We start from the raw sequence: 22,505 nt of genomic DNA, 5'->3' as shown, positions 1-22,505 counted from the left end.
TCCCTAACATATAAAAATGTTAAATACTCAAGATGATGGATACTGTAAGTACCCTGACTGGATCATCACACATTCTATGCATGTAACAAAATATCACATGTACCTTATAAATATATGCAAATATGTATCAATAAATTAAAAGTTTTTATAAAATCTATGAAGATAGTCCAAGACATTCCATATGTATATATGTTTGAACTGAAGTAATTAACTTCTAGAAATTTCAGATCATGTTGAAAATTAGAAAATACTTTTAGACAAATGACAGTGAGTATAAACTTTAAATTACACCTGTACCCCTTAAATCTCAGTCCCTTTTGAATGTTCCCTGTTCTTGCCATTGCATTGTCTCTGTGTGTGTGTATGTGTGTGTGTGTGTATAAAAGTGTTTCTTACTGCTCCATAAGGGCAGAGATTTTTATCTTTCCACAGCAACTACAAGGATGCCTGACACATAAGAGATTAACAGTTTTTAAAATGAATAGAAGCTGCATGTAAGACTTGATAGGATGTAACTGATGCACCATCTTAGAAGTTTATATATTTTAATGCATATACTTAAAATGAAGATTAAAGATTTAATGACATAATCATCCAAGTAAAGAGGTAGAAAACAGCAAAATAAACCTAAAGAAACAGGAAGGAAATAATACCAGGAAGTAATAGATAAGGGAATAAAGGTTCAACAAAATCAAAACCTCTATCTGAAATTTCTTTTTAGACACATAGCCTAAGCATTAAAGAAAATGCCTAAGCATTAAAGAAATTGATTTTGAGTTAGAAATATACCAACTCTTGTGTGAATTGGACTCTAGAAAAAAATTAAAGTGCCATGCCCAGATAGTTTTACAAATATTCTAGGAATACGTCTGTTTTAACTTAAGTATTTTAGAAATTAGGAAAAGAATACTTCCCAACTCATATAAAACCAGTTTCATTGTATATCCATGATACCAAACCAAAAAAGATTGATGAGGAGCAAAAGTATTTTTCTAAACTCTCTCATGAACATAGATGCAATAAATTATAAATCTAAACATTAGCAAAGTGAATTCATAAATATATAAAAAGTATATTAGCAAATTAGTATAACCCAAGAACACAAGGGTGGATTAATATTAGAAAATCTACATCTATCCCCATATTAACAAATTAAGGAAAAAATATGATTATCTTAATTTGCTGAAAAACTAATTACTCATTTATGGTTTTAATATTACTCCTTAGTGTAAACCACCATCTCTCACCCCACATGATTGCAGTAGTGTGCTACTGGCCCTCATGACATCTATCCCAACATGGAATTCAAATTTGATCCTTTCAAAACTTGCATCAGATTATATTTTACTCTTCTGGTTAGAACACTTCATGACTTTCCATAGCATTCAAAAGTAAAATCCAAACTCTACTATGGCTTGCCAAGGTCCTACAGGATCTGTACCATAACTCCGTTACCTCACCTTTTACTACTTAACTCCTTGATAACAAAGCTCCAATACAATGGCCATCTTTTAAGAGTATTATAAAACTGTTGAAAATGAGAAAGACTCTTACTCCTCTACAGAGCGAAAGATTAAATAAAGGCTGACATTTCAACAGAAATGATGGAATCCAAGAGGCAAAGGAATGGAATCTCCACTAGAAGTAGTGAAGAAAAACAAAATCTGCCAACCTAGAATTCTATACCTAGTGAAAATATTCTTCAAAAGTGAAGGTATTCCATTCAAGAGATGGAGAGTAAGAGTAAAAGAAAAAGAAGACAGGCCAGGGGCAGGGGCTCATTCCTATAATCCCAGCAGTTTGGAAGGCTGAGGCAGGAGGATCTGAGCCCAGGAGTTTTAGGTTGCTGCGGGGTTAGGCTAACCCCACGGCACTTTAGTCAGGGCACTTTACCCCTGGCAACAGAGCAAGACTGTCTCAAAAAAAAAGCATAGCGTATGCAACCTATTCTTGAATGATTCATAAAACATAATAGGCTTATAATTTATTACTACATAACGTATACATGTATATTACATACAAAAAAAACTAAAATGTGGTAAAATGTTAAGAATTTGTTAATCTGAGTAAAGGACAATTCAGTTCTCTATTCTCATAACTTTTCTGTAAGTTTGAAATCATTTCCAAACACATTTTTAAAAAGATGAATTATAAGAACTTCTGAAAAGTCAATAGCAAAAGCAAGTGTAATTGGAAGAGTGGAATCTGGGATCTAAATGAGAACGCTCAAACATTATAACCTTTAAGGAAGGAGTTCCAGACAAGAAGGAAAAAAGTTGACCACTCTGAACAGATACTTTTACAGCTTCTATGTAGACAAACGTAAGTAAAGTAAACTCGATACATCCACTAACGTAGAAGAAAGCTTTCCATTTAGAAGCAGGATCAAAGTTTGTGCACTAGTTGTTTGTTACACCTCCTTCCTGAGCATCACAATTTGTTCATCTGAAAAACACAGACCATTCCAACCTTACAGACGTCTCTTTTGATCCATATCACAATGTGAGATCCCTTAATGGTAAGTTACCATCAAAATGATATTATAATAGTTAATAGTTTACCAATATAAATAATGGAGTTTGTTTTCTTAAAGCACCATAAACATTAATTACAGCTATGAAAAACCACGGAATAAGCCATAGTGGTATAAACGGTGTTCGTTTAGGCAAGGAAAATTTTTTTCCTGTGCTTTTCTGTCAAATCTAAACACTTGAAAATTTAAAACAGTTCTAACCCTTTTCCGAAATGAATTGGAAGTAGTTTTTCAGACCGTGAAGTAAGTAGCCGATCGGCTATAATATAAACGTTTTTCATCGGTCACGCGAGGAGTCCTCTGAGTGGCGGACTGCGGACGCCTCTCGCCGCTAAGCTGGAGGGCGCCCGAGCGTTTCCGGACGTCGGCCGGGGGGGCCTAGAACCCCCGCGCGGGCCGCGAAGAGCCTACTGCGCATGCGCGCCTCGTCACTACGCGGCCTGCCTCGCTAGGACGGCAACCGGCGGGAGTTTTTCAAAATGGGAGTACAGAGGCACCGCCCAGTCCTCGGAAGGTGTCAGGGAGAACGTTCGGTGGCTTTACCGTCGTCGCCGGGAGCGGCGGCCTAGATAGCCAAGCCTGATGGGCGCCAAGACCGGCTGGCTGCTTGGAGCGCTACCTCGAAGGGACTGCGTGAAGGGAGCTAATCGGGGGAACACAGGCCGGGGCCTGGAAATATGGCGACCTGCATCGGGGAGAAGATCGAGGTCGGTAGTCTGCGACGGGTTGGGAGGCAGTCGAGTGTCTGGACTCGAGACCTCTGTGGGAAGCGGGACGAGCGAAGCTAACGGCTGCGGGGCGGGCAGCTACGTGCTTTGGGAGGCTCCCAACCGCCCCGGCCTTGGCTATTTGGGGGCGGAGCGGCCCGCCCCCCCGAGACTGTAGCGGGGGCGGGGGCGGCAGGACAGGTGAGTGGCTGGCATCCCGGCCCTTGTCCCTAGGCACTGAGGCTCCCTGTAAGCAATCCCGCCCGAGCTGCCGCGCTAGAGTAGGGCAAGGCTACCTCCTCCTCCTCCGAGGGGGATGGCGGTTACCTCCGGCGGGAGCTGCGGCGGGATTCTGACCAGGCCCTAGGTTCCCACGGGTTGGCTGGAGGTGGGAGGAAGGAGCTGAGACTGCACTGAAGTTGAGTAACCAGATTATTAGGGTACTCCATCACTAGCCCAGCCTGGAAGTTCAGGGAGCCCTGCAAGGCGTCACCATGCCTTCCATCTCAGACACCTGCTATATCGAGGTGTAATACCTACTTGAATTTTGTCAAATTCCCTGCTCCATGCATTTTATCTTCTTATTCCAGCGCCTTTCCATCTTCCTTCTACTCCTGTGAGTCATCACACATAATCTTTAATTTTAATTTTTAAGGATTTTAAAGTTGGAAGTCTGCTCGGTAAAGGATCATTTGCTGGTGTCTACAGAGCTGAGTCCATTCACACTGGTTTGGAAGTTGCAATCAAAATGGTAAGAAGATATTAAATCGTCTTCTGTCCTGTATGCAAGTACAAGATGCAGAAACTCCTTACCTATCAGCTTTTTCTTTGATTATGGTGTAAAGAACACATTGCATAGGCAGAAGACAGTAATGTCTTAAGAACATTTTAGGAAAACCTTGACCTTGCTTAAGTGTTTTATCTTCATTAACAATCAGTAGACCTGGTGTATGTTGTAGTTATCCATACTTGGAATAGTGGGTAGAAATCAAATAACAAGTAATTTGTTAATAATGATAAGAATACACTATATAGTTTTATATTACACTGTAACAGTTAATCCAAAATACTGTTCTTGTTAGAACTCAGTCTAATAAGAGTAACATAAAACATGAGCAAATTAGGAATCGTTTATGTAAACCAGTTAGAAAAAGGAAGGGACATTTGTTTTAAAGCTTGGCTAAATTTGGATATTTTTTTTTGTAGGTAGGATAGTTGTGCTATTAAACTCTTTAAATTGAGAGAGGGCATTAGACTGCATTGGGTAAACTTTTACTGAGTGTCAGCTCTGCCAGGCACTCCTACGTGCATGGGGAAAAATAAAGTAAGTTGACCTCAAAGATGTAGATAAAAGGACTTCAGACTATTTTAAATTAGAGTATACTTTCTTTTCAAAGTCGACTTTTAACTGCTTCACATTTGAAAGTTTATTAACATTTAAACCTCTTCTCTGTTATTTTTAGATAGATAAGAAAGCCATGTACAAAGCTGGAATGGTACAGAGAGTCCAAAATGAGGTGAAAATACATTGCCAATTGAAACATCCTTCTATCTTGGAGGTAAGATACAAATTTTTATAGAGGTGGCCAAGGAGACTGAATTTTTGTATATTATAATTTCTTATGCTCTTTCATATTTCAGCTGTATAACTATTTTGAAGATAACAATTATGTGTATCTGGTATTAGAAATGTGCCATAATGGAGAAATGAACAGGTATCTGAAGAACAGGATGAAACCTTTCTCAGAAAATGAAGGTAGGCTTCTTTGGGGTGGGGGTGAAGCAATAAGATAAAAATTTTGCATTTTAAAATGTAGTTTTGAAGTATGTGCTATTTGTAATGTTTGGTAAAACTGTTTCAGTTATTGTTTTAGGTTCCCCCTTGCAAAAGTTATTAAGACAATTGAAGCATTACAGAAGTAAGAAATTGGTTATCCTTCTTCTATCCTCCAAATTGCATTTTAAATTAAATCATTGTTAGCAATTTAGTGAGGTATCCTTTCAGATCTAGAAAGCTTTTTGAATGCCATTGATGACTATAAAGCAATTGTAAATCTAGTACGAATAACCACTGAAACCATTTATATAGAAAATATGAAACATTATATAATGAACCTCCTTGAACTTAACACTCAGCTTCCAAAACTGTTGACTTATGGTCAAATTGTTTCATCAGTACCCTTTTTACTCACCTAATTTGCCAGAGAATTTGGAAACAAATTATAAACATCTCTTTAACTATAAATTTTCTAGAATATATCATTACAAGATAAGAGACTTTTTAAAAAACATAACCATAGTCATTATCACACCTAATAATCCCTTACTATGAAATACATAGTCAATTTAAAACTTGACCAATTTCTCATAGGTTTTTACAATTCAAATCAGAATCAAATAAGGTCCACATATTGTCACAGAAATTATTGTTTTCAAGTTAACTTGCCCTTTTAACTGAGATTGCAGCTTACATAAGAAAGGTAGTTGCTGATAGGCTTTTTGTACATTTGAATCTATAACCCACCTGGAAAACAGTTTGGTCATGTGTATTAAGAGTTATAGAAATGTTCATGTCCTTTGACTCAGATTCTATTGTTGGAAGTTTATTTTGAAGAAATAATATGAGTTGAAAAATAATCTATGTGCATATTGATGACTACTGCATTGTTCATAATATTTTTATAATAAAAAAGGCTTTATTAAATAAGACATAATCTGCAAAAGCTATAAAGGAAAAGAATTATCAATTTGACTGAATTAAAATTAAAAACTTTATATGACAAAAGACACTTTCAACAAAGTTAAAAGACAAAGCTAGGAAGAAAATATTTCCAAGATATACGGCTGAAAAATTAACACTGTATTAAAAGATATAGGGCATGCCTAAAACAAAAAAAGATAATTGAATAGAAAATTGGACAGGGGATGTGAGCAGACTTTTCACAGAAGAGAAAATACAAATGGCTAGTAAACATGAAAAGATGGTCAAGCCCAATAGTAACATGAGAATGCTAACCAAAATAATAACGAGGTACCATTTTTTTATTTGCTGAATTCAGACTGCCTAATTATGTACGTGAAAATACAGCCTGTTTGAGTGTAATTTGGCAAGATATGAAGTATTAAATGTTCTCATCCTTCATCCCAGTAATTCTACATCTTGAATCTGCCATAGAGAAACACCCCATGCATATATACAAGAAAACAATCATGTGAGAGAATGTAACTGTGTTTTTTGTGATCTTGAAATTTCAGACCCAAATGTTCATCAACAGCAATTAAATAAAATAAAGGTCTGTGGTACTGACATAGAAATATCTCTAAGAAATATTGTGAAGTGGGACAAAAAGTAATGAAACTGTATTTTTATACCATTTTTATATCTAAAAAGCATTATGACAGGTATCTCCATAGATTTAAATGTATATAAGCAAGCAGAAGAATGTATAAAAGAATACATACAAACTGTTGACAGTGATTACATCTTGGGAGAGTTTGTGAGGCATCAAAGAGACTTTAGCTTGTCTTTTTTACAATTAGAATATATTTGTGAATTGCTTGTGTAATTAATAAATAATTACTTAATTGCTGTGGATTTAGGCTTATTCTAGTTACCCTAATAACTCCCAACTGCTAAAAACATTAATCTTTTCTTAACTTATGTGGAAAGCTCATTGGTTGGAATGAATAAAGATTATAAAAGGAGTGCTTAACTCTCTTAAAGGGAATTAGACAATATTATGATATCATCAGAGTGGTATTTTGGTTGGTAAATCTAAGCTGCAAGCCAGTGTTCTAATGTAATACTCAAGCATATGTATGTGAGTTCATAATGTATTTTAAATACTGAACTTCTAGATTTTCTAAATTGTTAAGTTCTGTTTTTTGCATCCAACAGCTCGACACTTCATGCACCAGATCATCACAGGAATGTTGTATCTTCATTCTCATGGTATATTACACCGGGACCTCACACTTTCTAACCTCTTACTTACTCGTAATATGAACATCAAGATTGCTGATTTTGGGCTGGCAACTCAATTGAAAATGCCACATGAAAAGCACTATACATTATGTGGCACTCCTAATTATATTTCACCAGAAATTGCAACTCGAAGTGCACACGGGCTTGAATCTGATGTTTGGTCCTTGGGCTGTATGTTTTATACATTACTTATTGGGAGACCACCTTTTGACACTGACACAGTCAAGAACACATTAAATAAAGTAGTTTTGGCAGATTATGAAATGCCAGCTTTTTTGTCAAGAGACGCCAAGGACCTTATTCACCAGTTACTTCGTAGAAATCCAGCAGATCGTTTAAGTCTGTCTTCAGTATTAGACCATCCTTTTATGTCCCGAAATTCTTCAACAAAAAGTAAAGATTTAGGAACTGTAGAAGACTCAATTGATAGTGGGCATGCCACAATTTCTACTGCAATGACGGCTTCCTCCAGTAACAGTATAAGTGGTAGTTTATTTGACAGAAGAAGACTTTTGCTTGGTCAGCCACTCCCAAATAAAATGACTGTATTTCCAAAGAATAAAAATTCAAGTGATATTTCTTCTTCGGGCGATGGCAGCAGTTTTTATAATCAGTGGGGAAATCAAGAACAAGAAACCAGTAATAGTGGAAGGGGCAGAGTAATCCAAGATGCAGAAGAAAGGCCACGTTCTCGATACCTTCGTAGAGCCCATTCCTCTGATAGGTCTGGGACTTCTAATAATCAGTCTCGAGCAAAAACGTGTACAATAGAACGATGTCACTCAGCAGAAGTGCTTTCAAAGTCCAAAAGATCGGGAGTAGATGAAAATGAAGAGAGATACTCATCCACAAACAGCAATGTCAATATTTTTCACTTCTTCAAAGAAAAGACATCTAATAGTTCTGGATCTTTTGAAAGACCTGGTAACAATCAAGCAGTGTAAGAATAATTCTATCAAAGCATTTTATATTTCTTATTAAACATTGTACTAGCACAAATACGAAGTTGCATCTAAGGGGAGGTTACCAGGGCAATGTCTTTTTAAACACGGTCAGATGCTCCTGAGGCACTTCTTAATTGTGATTTCAATTTCTTATTAGGAAGTAGACAATTAGAATAATGATTTTGAATCTGGTTAAGAATTTTTTTTAAATGAGCATTGTGTTCAAGAATGTGTTTATAGCATGTGTTTAATACTTGAGAATTTTTAGTTTCATTTTTAATTCTATATATGGAACAATTTTCCAGTGCAAAGTAACATATATTAGACATGTCTGACCTCTGAAATACTCTAATACTAACTATATACATAGAGAAATAGAAAAATTGAGCCTGAGGGATGAGTAATGATAACATCAACTGCTTCTAACATGAAAACTAATTTTTTAGTTACTGTAGTATTTTTTTTCTTTTTCTGATCTTTTTCTGATTATTATGTTTAAATTATAAGAGGGCATTAGCAATGTAGAAACATTATCACAGTGTCTTGAGTATTTTAGCATGGGGTTTTAGCTTTTTAGAGACAATTTAGTTATGTGAGTATTATTTTCTACAGTTATTCTAAAAAATTTTCAGGCATTCAAATCAGAAGAAATCTTCCTTTTCTAATATTTTCATCTTAAAAAGTTACCTGATGATTTTTTATTAGTTTGTATGATTTGTTTTTTTGTTTGTTCAGCCCCAGTCATCTTTGTCCAGGAAAAACTCCTTTTCCATTTTCAGACCAGACACCTCAAACTGAAATGGTCCAACAGTGGTTTGGGAATCTACAAATAAATGGTGAGTTTTTAATGGAATATTTAACCAAAAATTAATTTCACTGGATAGGATAAGGAAAAAATATTAATTACTTGGCACGTCTTGAGCATTGCAGCTTTCTATTTCAGTTTTCAAGAAAATAAAACATTTCTGATAAACTTTAATAAAGCTGTATTACAACAATAGTAATAATATAATAATACATTTTGAATATTCACTGTAAGTCAGCCACTGTCCTTGATTTTTAACATATATACTAACTTATTAAATTTTCACAAAACAAGGTATAAAGAAGATTCTCTTATTATACCTGTCTTACAGATGAGGAAGTTATAGTACACAGAGCTTAATTTGCCCAAGCTACGTGACCATTAAGTAGAACCATGATTCCAACCGAAGCAGTCTGTCTCCGAGGCTTTGCTCTTAATCCCTGTGCTCTTACAGCTTCTCTATAATAAGCATCTACTATAGTACCTATAAAATAATCAAAAGATGGTTGACCATATTTTTAAGTAGAAGCTGATATGGACATTTTAGTCTACCAATGCAGCCTCACACTGAAATACACATATTAAAACCTAAACATTTTTAAACAATCATCCAAATCATTATTTTATTTATAAAGAGTTTGACAGTTAAACCTTCCTCATTAATGAACATGACAGATTCACAGAAGGTGCATTGAGAAATAATGATGAAAAAAAGAATAATAAGAAAACACACGGAGAGGAGGTTTACTAAAGTATTGTGTTACCTTGCAGACAATGAGTGCATAATATAGCTATAATCTAAGCAGAGAGTATATGTCATCTCAAGAGTCTATTCCTTTTTTCTTTTCTTTCTTTGTTTAAAACATATTATTTCAGAAGCCCAAATGGGAATTAATCTTTTCATGTGTATGTGTTGGAGGTGATAATTTAAGTTTGTTTTTTAAACTATAAAACTGCCGTATACTTAAGAGCACATCTGTTGTATTTACAGATACTTTTATTTTGTAACATGGATTTGTCTGAGATGAAGAAATGATTTTGTTTATAATAATCTAGTAGTGCTGCTACACTTTTAAAGTATATTATTTTGATAGAAAATATTTCTTATATTTCATAATGAGAGTTGGGGAGGGAAATGACTTTTTAAGACAAAAATTGTAATGCAAATTTTTAGAGTTTAGCACGAAGGATAGGGAACTTGCAGCCTTAAAGCCACATGTGGCCTTCTAGGTCCTTAAGTACGGCCTTTTGACTGAATCCAAATTTTACAGAACAAATCCTTTTATTGAAAGGGTGCAGCAGAGAAAGATGAAGCTTTTCTTGCCTCCTTTGGTGTTTAAAAAAGAACAATCTTGAAATCAGGATCCCATCCCTTTTTTAAAAATGTGTGTACAAATAAACATGTAATAATAATAAGACTATTCATACAATGTTTTTGCTTTTTGTTGCATATTTTCTTAAGTAAAGATGAGATAGTCCTTAGCTGAAAGAGAGTAAGTTTACATATTTTTCTCATGCAGAATGATTACCTAGGAACTCAAATCTGCTTTTGTTGTAGCATTGGCAGTTGCTTGCTTTAGAATTAACAGGTGACCCTCTGGTAACTAGTTTTTGCCGTGATTAAAAAAGTAAATTTCTCAATATCTTTTCTTGGTTTTAGGAATGCTAAAGGTATTCCCTTAAGATCTGGCTTACAATGTCATTTTAAAGTTACTATCTTATTATGTCATATCTGCTTATTTGTTAGAAAAATTATGAGCTCTTTTTTTTTTCTTTTACTAAATTTCTTTTGTTTTTAAAAAAATGCTATCATAACCAGCATGACATTGGTTTCTATAGACTTGGTTTTTTGGTTATTTACTAAATTGCTTTATTTATAGCTCATTTAAGAGAAACTACTGAATGCAGCAGCATTAGCTCAAACCGAGATTTCCAAGGCCATCCAGATTTGCAGGACACATCAAGAAATGCCTGGACTGATATAAAAGCCAAAAAGAACTCCAATGCTTCTGATAATGCACATTCTGTAAAACAGCTGAATACCATGAAATATGTGACCACACTTCACAAAAAACCTGAGATAATTCAACAAGAATCTGTTTTTGGCTTAGATCCTCTTTCTGAACAAAGGAAAACTATGGGTGTGGAACCATCATTGGGTTATCAGAAACGTACATTACGAAGCATTACATCTCCTTTGATTGCTCACAGGTTAAAACCAATCAGGCAGAAAACCAAAAAGGCTGTGGTATGTTTATTATTTTCCTAAGTTCCTATATGATATTTTTCTTGAGAGTACAATTCTAGAGGATGTGATATATTTTAGTCCCCTGTAATGTCCTTGTACTTTGGGGTATGTACATGATAAACTTATTTAAAGAGAAAGACTGGATGTTTATGGAAAAATAGCTCTTGTTTCCCTCTAACTTCTTAAGAATTGTGAATTGCTACTGGTGAGTTTTGAATTTTAAATTATAAATTTAAATAAAATAGATTTGAATGGAAAACATGTAAAAATAATGCTATATGCTGTGTTAAATATTTTATTCACAATTCCAATCAGTGAGTTAATATTTAATATCCCTTTGCTTTTATTTTCATTGTTTCTATATATAATCCACTCTTAAATCAAAAGTTATGCTAGAAAATATGACTTTTTTAACATCTGAAACTAAAGAAAAGGAATATGTACATGGAAGTTTAGAGTTTCAAAACTGTCATATGTGATTTGGGAGTGATTTGGAGTTGTTTTTTTCCTGTCTTCATCCTGTTCCTTGTTTTCCGTTTCGCTTCCCATTTCATTCTTGCCTTTGTTTGCCTTGCTATTGTCTTTTCAAAGTCCTTATTCTCCACCCTACCTTCTGCTTTCTTTCTGCTCACTGGTTATCATTTCACACTTCATTATACATTCTTACCTTGCACTTTATGGTTTACAGTTGTGTTCAAGTATAACTCTGGATCTAGACTGTTGCAGTGAAGCAGCTATTTGATTTTGACTTTAATATTTGTTTCTACCATGGTTAAGTACTTTTAAGTATTATGTGTGTCAGAACTGTTGTAGTAAACAGAAGGAATTGTTAACTTATTTTTGTGGGTTTTCTTTTAGGTGAGCATACTTGATTCAGAGGAGGTATGTGTGGAGCTTCTAAAAGAGTATACATCTCAAGAATACGTGAAAGAAGTTCTTCAGATATCTAGTGATGGAAATATGGTAATATGGAGTTACTTTATTATCTTTCAACTTTAAATCATCCCTTAAGCATTTAACATTCTAATTCATTCTAGAATGCTATCTTTAAGGTTTTTTGATATGATAGTGTCTCTGGAATTCAAAAACTGAAAGAGCATACTAAACATTTAAATAAATTAGTGGTTTTAAAATTAGTTATAACTATTAACAAAATCTAAAACTTTTGGCTTAAGTTTATAAAGCTAAATAATTACTGTTAGAATAGTTAACATTTTCCTATAAAATAATACTTAATGTTATATTTGAGCTCTTTTTATACTTTTTAGTAATAAAATATATTTTCTTAACTTAATAACAAATAATTAGAATTCTTAAAATATTTTTTGGCAGATCACTATTTATTATCCAAACGATGGAAGAGGTTTTCCTCTTGCAGATAGACCACCCTCACCTACTGACAACATCAGTAGGTACAGTTTTGACAATTTACCAGGTATGTAAGTTTACCAGGGAATAAATTTAGATAGTAGGTGTGTATGTATGTGTATGTGTTATATACACATACATACATTATATATATATAAAAAACCGTCTATGTACATATGACATTAACTATCCTGGCATTTGTCAGACAGCAGGTCATGTTCTTGTACTTTGTATTTGGTGAGATTTGGTGTACCTTTTTAATCCAGTTTTTTCATATTGTGTGTTATCATGGTAATTTATTCCACTTATTTAAGTAAAAACTAACTCTGGAATAATAGTCATACATCACAAATATAATTTGTGCGGTTTGTTTAGAATTTGACTAAAGTCATGTTAAAAAATTTGGCATAAAGTATCTAGTTTTTGACCTTTGGAATCATTGATGTGCTACATAAATGATCATTTATAATTATGGTTAACCAAATTTGACTCCCAGTTCAGCCTCTGAACATTATGGATTGGGGAAACAGGTACTGAATAGTAAGATTTCATTGAGGTGACTTTTAGAAATGAACAAGAAAACCTATCTGATCTAGCCCTGTTAGAAATCAAAACAGATAAAACTGCGTATCAGGTCAATACTTTTCTTCCCTCATGTTAAGTAATTTTTTTCTTTTTTCCTCTTAGAAAAGTACTGGCGAAAATATCAATATGCTTCCAGGTTTGTACAGCTTGTGAGATCTAAGTCTCCCAAAATCACTTACTTTACAAGATATGCTAAATGTGTTTTGATGGAGAATTCTCCTGATGCTGATTTCGAGGTTTGGTTTTATGATGGTAAGTACTATTTAGAAATGATAAAGAAGACAATAAGTTTAAAAAAATACCAAAATAAAAATGGTAATTTTTTTAGTCTGTAATTTAGTAGTGTATGTATGCTTTTTTATTTAACACAGCAAATTTTAAAGATATATATACAACTGTATATATAAATTGCACAGTAACCATATACTACATGTTAAACAACATCTATTTATATATACCTTCCTGTAAACAATTTATCCTATAATATATACATTAGTCCTCTTTTCCTGCTTAGCTCCAGTTGTTGTTTTTTTTTTCCCAAAATCAGAGCTCATTAAGACCTTTACGTTCAGACAGGATAAGCTCAATTTAACTACATCCAGATTTATGGTATTAAAATCACATGAGATTAACAGCATCCTATTTCTTACTGGAAACTGGACATATACCAAATTATGAGACAAATGTGGCAAAAAGGATAAGGTTAAATCAGTCTGATTTTCTAAATTTATTCTATAAAGATGATTTATTTTTAATCTATAAAGTTTCCTTCTTAAGGGACACATAGCACACATACCAAACAGTACACATACAGTTATAGCTATCTTTCAATTATGGTTTTGTATGAGAGCAGTGGTTTTTTTATTATAAAATATTAAAGTATCAGATTTAAACCAGGTCTATGTTGAAAAAATGGATAACCTATATTTATTGAATACTTTGAGAATCTCATTTTATAAATGGTCAATGAATGAATATAAATGATACCTTGATATGAATATAAATGATACCTTGATAAATGATACCATTATATACATGTATAATAATGAATATAAGTCTGGGAACATTTAAAGAAATGATAAAAGAATAGTTTTCTGCTTATTTTTTAGGAGCAAAAATACACAAAACAGAAGATTTTATTCAGGTAATTGAAAAGACTGGGAAATCTTATACTTTAAAAGGTGAAAGTGAAGTTAATAGCTTGAAAGAAGATGTAAAAATGTATTTGGACCATGCTAATGAGGTACATACCTACTTAAAGGATTTTCATACCAATTAATAATGATAACAGGTGACATAGGTGAAATGACAGAAAGCATTCTTCTTTTGAAATAGGGTCATCGTGTTTGTTTAGCACTGGAATCCATAATTTCAGAAGAGGAAAGGAAAAGCAGGAGTGCTTCCTTTTTCCCAATAATTATAGGAAGGTAAATGTATGAAAATTTTAAACATATGGCTGAAATATATAAGATATGTTAAGAAAACAGTGTTTACATTATAAACATTCTTTAGTTTTCTGTAAATTCAAAGCTCTAAGGGAAATATTTGGATGTTTCTCCTTCAGAAAACCTGGTTGTATTAGTTCACCTAATGCCTTATCACCTCCTCCTCCTGTGGATCCAAACTACTCCATGAGAGATAGACCAGCTTTGAGTAGAATAGTCATGAATAGTGCTGCTTCTACAAGACAGGCACCAATACTTAATCCTTCTGTAAGTAAATATATATCACTTCTGTACTTTAAACCTTTCAGTGACTTGCCTGATACTCTCATATATTAATGAAATTAAAATGCCTTACTCTGGCCTTATCACCTGCCTACTTTTCAAGCCTCATTCTTAGTCACTGCATCCATGTTATCTGTGCTTGAATGTCAAAGGACTTTTTTATATGCTGTTCACTTGGCCTGGAACTCTTTTTCCCCAACCCCTTAACTTCATATGACTAATTCTTTCTCATTTTTCAGGTGTCTGTTTAAATGTTACCTCAGGCCTAATCTGATACCTCTGGGAGAAAGTTCAATGTATTAACATATACATATATGGTTGTTTTATTTTTACTAGTAAAATATCTTTAACTGCCCTAAATACATGATAGGTTTGTGGTTAAATAAATTTATTATATATTTACTTAATTATGCCAATGAAGAAAAATTCAGTGTTAAAGGAATGGGGTTGTGTGTGTGTGTGTGTGTGTCTGTGTGTGTTTTCACACTGATTATAGCTGTGAAAAAATATGCCTCTGGGAAAAAAGACAAAAGAAATCTACTAAAATAGCAATTGTGATTTTTTTCTTTTCTGCATTTTTCTAATTTTCAATAATGTTATATTTTAATTTTGAAATATTTATTTTTAAACTACTTTAAGCTAATGAAAATCCTGTAATTTTCTACTTTTGCTGACATTGGCTTATAAAAATGCTTAGGAATAATATCTTCCTGTCCTTTACTGTTTATAGATGGTTACAAATGAAAGACTTGGTCTTGCAACTACAGCTTCTGGAACAAACATCTCTCCTAGTAGTCTAAAAGATTGTCTTCCTAAATCAGCACAACTTTTGAAATCTGTTTTTGTGAAAGATGTTGGTTGGGCTACACAGGTGAGAAGTTTCTAGAAAAGTGCATTTTCTCAGTATGAATTTCTTTTTGGTTTTCACACTGATTAAACAATTACCAATTACCTTCATATGAAATTAAAATGCTTTACTGTGGCTTTATTATCACCTACCTACTTTTCCAGCCTTAGCCTAAGCCACTTTATTCCATATTATCTGTAGTAATTATTTATTATTTTACATAATTATTTTAATGACTTCTCTTTATAAGGAAGTTTTTACACTTTTTTTTTTACATTGGTTACATCATTAAAATTTTTAATAGTTTGTTTGTATGTAGTTGGAAAACTCTGATATTGCTGATAATAGAATGCCTGCTAGGGCCTGGGTGACCTATTTTTTGCCCTTTGTTATTTATGTATTTATTTACAAAAATATATTTATTTAATATACATTACAAGGGCTCAACCAGAGACTTAATTTAAAAAACAGAAACAAACCAAAAATAGCACCACAACTCAAGATACAGAGTCCTATATAGAAATCAAGGAGGGGACAGACCATCTAAGGACAAAATAAAAAGATACAAGGAAAGGCAGGACAGCCTGGGTAAATACCTGCTTTGAGTAGGTTTCTTACAGGTACTTCTTAAAAGCTGTGGAGTTTTTCAAGAGCTAAGCAGCATGTATGTTCAAAGGGCTATTGATGTTGGGTTCTTCTAGTAGGCCCTGAATGGAAAGCAGCATGATCCTAACGTCACATAGGGCAGACCACTTGTCCTTCAGAATGTCCAGGCAGATGTTACCCTGGGTGTCCACACTGGTGTGGTGGTAGGGCATAAGGAGCTCCACAATGGGTGCATTGTAAGGGTAGCCACTGGAGAACTATAGGGAGAGCTTGTACCTCAAGTCTTCACACACTGTGCCAGCTGCTTCATGGTGGTCCCTACCCATTTAAAAAGGTCTAATTTGGAAGGCAGAAATTCCTTTGTCATAAGACATCATGAGGGTCATCAGGTCCTGTTGCAGCCTTTTACCCACAGGATCCCAGGTGGGCTCAGCTCCTTTACTAGCTGCCAGGGTAGGTTAGAGTTTGGGGAGGCCATCCTGCCCTTTGTTTTTAAAGTAGAGGTTATGAGAAAGACTAATTGTGAGGAGTTGAGAACAGTGGAACATTTTAAGTTTTAGAAATTATGTGTAATCTCTATTAGTAGAGTAACTAACATCTGACAAATGAAGGAAAAGATTTTTGCATTTAAAAGTTAAGTGAAAGGTGCACACTTGTAGTCCCATATACTGGGGAGGCTGAGGCAGGAGGATCACTTGAGTCCAAGAGTTTGAGGCCAGCCTGGGCAACATAGTGAGACTCTGTATCCTTAAAAAAAAGTCAACATTGAGTTTCAAGCTTAAAACAATTTTATGTAGCTGTGAACCTATGTAGATTATTCAAAAGCTTGAAACTTGGGAGACTTTTGAACATGGCACATGTACTTATCATTGGGATAAAATGCAGCATAGGACTTCACAGGGGTAGGTAACATTTATTGAGTACATGCTATAGGATACCATGTTTTTCACATACATTGTCTAGTTTGTCCCTCAAAATAACCTAGTAAAGTTGATGTTATCTCCTTTTATAGATAGTAAAATTATGGTTTATAATGGTAGATTGACTTGCACAATCTTGTACTGTACATATAAATTAGCAGAGTCTGGATGTAAACCTTGGTCTTTTTGATTCCAATGTCTATGTTTTTTCTCTGTACCATGTGCCTCCCTGTTTTGAGTGAAGAAGTTTCAATGGCTAAAATATAACATTCTCAGGCAGAGAAAAAATTCTCATGGCCTAACGACAAAGAAAGTGTTGCTTTAGTCATTTCCTAAATTCCTTCTTGATAAGAAATACTATATAGAGAAAAAACAATCAAAAACTTACTCAGATACCCTAATGGAAATTATTGAGAAACAGGATTCATTTAGAATAATTTAAATATTATAATGTCCTAGCTATTAAAGGCATAATCTGAAAAAAACACATGAATGAATTCTCAATACTACTACTGCCACAGCCCCAAAATTTGTAGTCACCTGTGAGAGTTGGGGTTTTTTTTAACTGTGTAGAAAACTTGTTAAATACGAGTACTTTTTAAAAACCACAAACCTCTACTGTATAGTAATTGTATATGCTTATTATTTTTCTAGTTAACTAGTGGAGCTGTGTGGGTTCAGTTTAATGATGGGTCACAGCTGGTCGTGCAGGCAGGAGTGTCTTCTATCAGCTATACATCACCAGATGGTCAAACAACCAGGTAAGTTCTTAAAATACTAATTTTAAGACTTGAGATTAAGTTGAGATTCAAACCTTTGCTATAACTTTACCTTCTTTATATGTTGAAATAAATAACTTAATCAAGTTACTATTTTCAATTTGACAATGATCATATTATTCCTTAAACTATATATTATTCTTTGCATTTCATTTAGTCTTTTATGCATATTTATGATTATCTACCTACATTAATGTAGGGCAATTAGCATTAATAATCCACTGTAAGTGGTTGGATGCCCTGTAGCCATATTCCATAGACTAACTAGGTTGGCCCTTTCAGAAGTAATAGACTACTAAGTTCAAAGTACCTAAATACCTAAACAATTTACTTAAAAGAACACAGAAATAAGAAATCTTTTTTTAAAGAAATAACCGATTATTTCTCCCAAATGAAAGGTAAGTCCCATGATTTAGTGTTAAGGATTAATGTTTGAAAGATTTTTGCATTATGTGTTATTCTTTATGAAAATGTGTGCCAGGCACCATGCTAACAATAAAGTATCTGGCATTAGGAAAAACAAACAGTAGTTTGGGTTCCACATTTGAACAATGACTTATTAAAAAGAAGTAGACTACTGACAAAGCCAATGCAAACATGCTACTTTTTGAGAATTATTAAAGTGGGAATATGTGAAACAAATATAATTTGTGGATATCTACCAATTGCATTTTTGTTAAATGTGTATAAATGTAGTATTATCACTTAAAGAACTACTTAACATGAGAGGCTTTGTTGAAAGCTCTTTCAGATGTTCCAGAAAGTAGACGTATGCAGATGCATAGTAGGTAGAACTCATATTCACAGGATAAATGTTGACATTTTACTTGGTATGATCAGTGGAAATTCTTAACATTTAAAGAGAAATGTGTTAATAATATGTCTACCTTAGTATTTTCTTTACAATTATGGCTTTCAATTTAATGAAGAATACATATTTTTGGCTTATTTTAGAAATTATAAAGCCAGTTCACAATTGTGGTCTAATATTTTTATTATTTGAATATGTTTAGAAATTGGTCCATTTTAAAAGGAAACAAACTGGGTATGCATCACTTGATTTAGGTTTCTAATAATTTTGTATAATTTTTCTGAGGTGTTTCTTGACATGAAATTACTGAAAAATACAATGTGCTTTTTGGTACTACCATAAGAAGCAAGTAATTAAGTTATGTTTTGTCTTTTTCCTTTTGCTTCACTTAGATACGGAGAAGATGAAAAATTACCAGAATACATCAAACAGAAATTACATTGTCTTTCTTCCATCCTTTTGATGTTTTCTAATCCAACTTCTAGTTTGCAATGATTAAAACTCCTTTCAGATATATAAGTTTAATAAATACTTTTTTTGTTGGCTTTCAAGTAAAGTGACTTTTTATTTAATATAAGTTCTTCAGAAAGCCTTTCTATGAAAGAGAATTTTAATCTGTACCTTTAAGAATGTATTTTGAGAGAACAAAGTAGAATGAAACTTGAGTCACTTACCAAATATAGTGATCATAGTGGAAAATAGAACACCTAACTTTTATCTTAGAACATATACCCCCAAACCTATTGTGTTCATATATTTGTATTGAACAACAAAAATATAAATGGTGTGTGGTATATTTGTGCTTTTATTATTTTCCCTACTTCTCAGACATGTTAAGAATCATGGACAAAACATGCTGGAGTTTTGGAATTTTTCAACATGTAAATAGTGTGTATTTATGTTATAAGTAACATATGTAAACATGTATATTTGTTTTATATTTATTTTTGTAGCACCAGTGTCTGATGATACATTTCTGCTAATGTATTTTATAAAAAATAATAAATACAGTGATAAGTTACTTTATCTTTTGATTTGTTTAATTAAATACTTATTTTAAAGTTAAGTTACTAGTAAGTGCACTTTTAAATTTTGTTGTCTGTTTAGGTGTCGATGAAATTTTAAAAACTAATTTTGCAAATGTTAAATACATTATTTCTTTTACCTGAAAATATTTATATATTTTAATGATAAACATTTTAATACTGAAGAACTTAATGATGCAATTAATTAATATGAAGAAAAGGAATATTTAATAGTGGGATAGCCCTTCCTAATGAAAAAATAGGAATATAATGAAAATACTTGATATCATAAAGAGGCTGGGCACAGTGTCTCAAATCTGTAATCCCAGAACTTTGGGAGGCTGAGGCAAGAGGATTGCTTGAGGCCAGGAGTTTTGAGACCAGCCTAGACAACAAAGCAAGACTGCATCTCCACAAGAAAATAAAACTAGCCAGGCATGATGGCATGTACCTGTAGTTCTAGCAACTTGGGAGGCTGAAGCAGGAGGATTGCTTGAGCCCAGGGGTTCAAGGCTGCAGTGAGCTATGATTGTACCACTGTACTCCAGCCTGGGCTACCCAGCAAGATCCCATCTCTTAGAAAGAAAAAAATGATAAAGGCTGTTTAACCTACTATTTCCTGCTGGTTTGTATTATCAGGGAACTATTCAAGCTATTTCTGTTAAGTGAACAAAATAATATCATAATTACTCAAGATTGTTTTGAAGGTTTTTGCATAAGGCAATAAGAAGAAAAATAATTACATTTGCTACATAAATTGAAGAGTTAAGAAAAAGACAACCTAATATAAAAATGGACAAAAGATAAATATTTTACAAAGTAAATTCATATGGTCAATAAAAAGGAAATATGCTCAACCTCATTAAAGTTTGAAAAATGCAAAATTAAAATGAGAATTGATGAAACAATAGTGCTCATAAAGATATTTAGAATATTCTCAGGTGTGGAAAAGTGATAGCTGTGAAAGTAAAATAGTAATGTCTATTAGAATTAACACTTTTTTTTTTTTTTTTTTTGAGACAGAGTCTCACTTTCTTGCCTAGGCTAGAGTGAGTGCCGTGGCGTCAACCTAGCTCACAGCAACCTTAAACTCCTGGGCTCAAGCGATCCTCCTGCCTCAGCCTCCCGAGTAGCTGAGACTACAGGCACGAGCCACCATGCCCGGCTGATTTATATTAGTTGGCCAATTAATTTCTTTCTATTTTTGTGGTAGAGACGGGGTCTCGCTCAGGCTGGTTTTGAACTCCTGACCTTGAGCAATCCACCCGCCTCAGCCTCCCAGAGTGCTAGGATTACAGGCGTGAGCCACCACGCCCGGCAGAATTAACACATTTTAACACCTTGGTATCAATAATTCAACTTTGAGGAAGAAAATTATGTAAGTCCTTCTTTTAGAGAAAGTATTGTCAAAAATGAGTTTTCCTTTAAAAATGGATATAAAGTAATTCAATTATTTAGTTAACCCGAAATAAAAATTATACAAAAAAAGGTAGGCTAAATGCTTCATTCTTTGTTTTATTTACTAGCTTTCAGAATTAAGAGTTGATACTCTAACAACTTCCATAGGTGAGTGATAAAGTGTTTTGGTATATTTATGAACTCCAGATTTTTCTAAATCAATTTTTGTGGTAAAATATACATAAATTTTACCATTTTAAAGTGTACCATTCAGTGGCATTAAGTGTATTCACACATTGTACGACCATCACCACTATCCATTTCAAGGACTTTCTGTCATCCCAAACAGAAACTCCGTACCCATTAAACAATAACTTCCTATTTGCCACTTTGTCTAGCCCTTGGTAAAACCTTAGTTTCTGTTTCTATGAATTTGCCTATTCTAGGTACCTCATGTAAGTGGAATTATGTAATGTTTGTCCTTTTGTGTCTGGCTTATTTCATTTAGTGTGATGTCTTCAAGGATCATTCACATTGTATCATTTATCAATATTTCCTTTTTAAGGCTGAATAATATTTATGTACTATATGACATTTGTTTATCCATATATCCAGTAATGGACACTTGGGTTGCATCCACCTTTTGACTATTATAAATATCTTTATCTGGCTTTCTGAGCTGGATACATAATTATTTTATTTTCTACTTTCATTTTTATTGATACAGATTTTTTTTTTTTTTTTTTTTTTTTTTGAGACAGTCTCACTCTGTTGCCTGGGCTAGAGTGCCATGGCATCAGCCTAGCTCACAGCAACCTCAAACTCCTGGGCTCAAGCGATCCTTCTGCCTCAGCCTCCCAAGTAGCTGGGACTACAGGCATGCGCCATCATGCCCAGCTAATTTTTTCTATATATTTTTAGTTGTCCATCTAATTTCTTTCTATTTTTTTTTTTTTTTAGTGGAGACGGGGTGTCACTCTTGCTCGATCCACCCGCCTCGGCCTCCCAGAGTGCTAGGATTACAGGTGTGAGCCCTGCACCCAGCCTGATACAGATTTTAATGTTACCAATTTTCCTCCAAAATCTGTTTTAGCTGTATCCCATTCTGATAGGTCATGCTTTCAGAATTACTTTTTTCAAGAAGTTCTGTGATTTCAGTTTGTATTTCTTCCATGGCCTAAGTATGATACATAGCAAATTAACTTTTTCTTAAGAGA

The 22,505-nt window shown here is 33.7% G+C and overlaps 1 protein-coding gene and 1 pseudogene across 3 annotated transcripts; one reads left to right on the top strand and one right to left on the bottom strand.

Moving 5' to 3' along the window:
- The first annotated feature begins 2,965 nt into the window (after window positions 1-2,965).
- PLK4 (polo like kinase 4) lies at window positions 2,966-20,897 on the top strand. Of its 3 annotated transcripts, none has more exons than XM_076010632.1 (16): window positions 2,966-3,240; window positions 3,896-3,991; window positions 4,708-4,799; window positions 4,882-4,996; window positions 7,139-8,165; window positions 8,905-9,005; window positions 10,855-11,222; window positions 12,081-12,185; window positions 12,555-12,657; window positions 13,278-13,427; window positions 14,285-14,418; window positions 14,511-14,602; window positions 14,740-14,887; window positions 15,633-15,773; window positions 17,930-18,036; window positions 19,258-20,897. In XM_076010632.1, exons 3-16 carry the CDS (start codon window positions 4,719-4,721, stop codon window positions 19,358-19,360), a joined length of 2,775 nt encoding a protein of 924 aa, XP_075866747.1. In that variant the 5' UTR covers window positions 2,966-3,240; window positions 3,896-3,991; window positions 4,708-4,718; the 3' UTR covers window positions 19,361-20,897. The 3 variants fall into 3 exon arrangements, with proteins under 3 accessions (XP_075866747.1, XP_075866748.1, XP_012646527.1); XM_076010633.1 differs by having other exon boundaries at window positions 4,704-4,799; window positions 11,086-11,222; XM_012791073.3 differs by having other exon boundaries at window positions 4,704-4,799.
- Window positions 16,246-16,913, bottom strand: LOC105885823 (ubiquitin-conjugating enzyme E2 C pseudogene; annotated as a pseudogene).
- Window positions 20,898-22,505: the final 1,608 nt, after the last annotated feature.

This window comes from Microcebus murinus, chromosome 15, assembly GCF_040939455.1.
Source record: "Microcebus murinus isolate Inina chromosome 15, M.murinus_Inina_mat1.0, whole genome shotgun sequence".
NCBI lineage: Eukaryota > Metazoa > Chordata > Mammalia > Primates > Cheirogaleidae > Microcebus > Microcebus murinus.
The sequence above is the reverse complement of the archived record's forward strand: the minus strand, read 5'-3'. Positions and strand labels throughout refer to the sequence as shown.

What these genes read in the sequence shown, in the direction of transcription:
- PLK4 (XM_012791073.3), top strand. Translation starts at nt 3,211, where the DNA reads ATGGCGACCTGCATCGGGGAGAAGATCGAG. An exon ending in TTCCCAATAATTATAGGAAG is followed by an intron (nt 14,603 to 14,739) that starts GTAAATGTATGA and finishes TTTCTCCTTCAG; the next exon opens with AAAACCTGGTTGTATTAGTT. An exon ending in CACCAATACTTAATCCTTCT is followed by an intron (nt 14,888 to 15,632) that starts GTAAGTAAATAT and finishes TACTGTTTATAG; the next exon opens with ATGGTTACAAATGAAAGACT.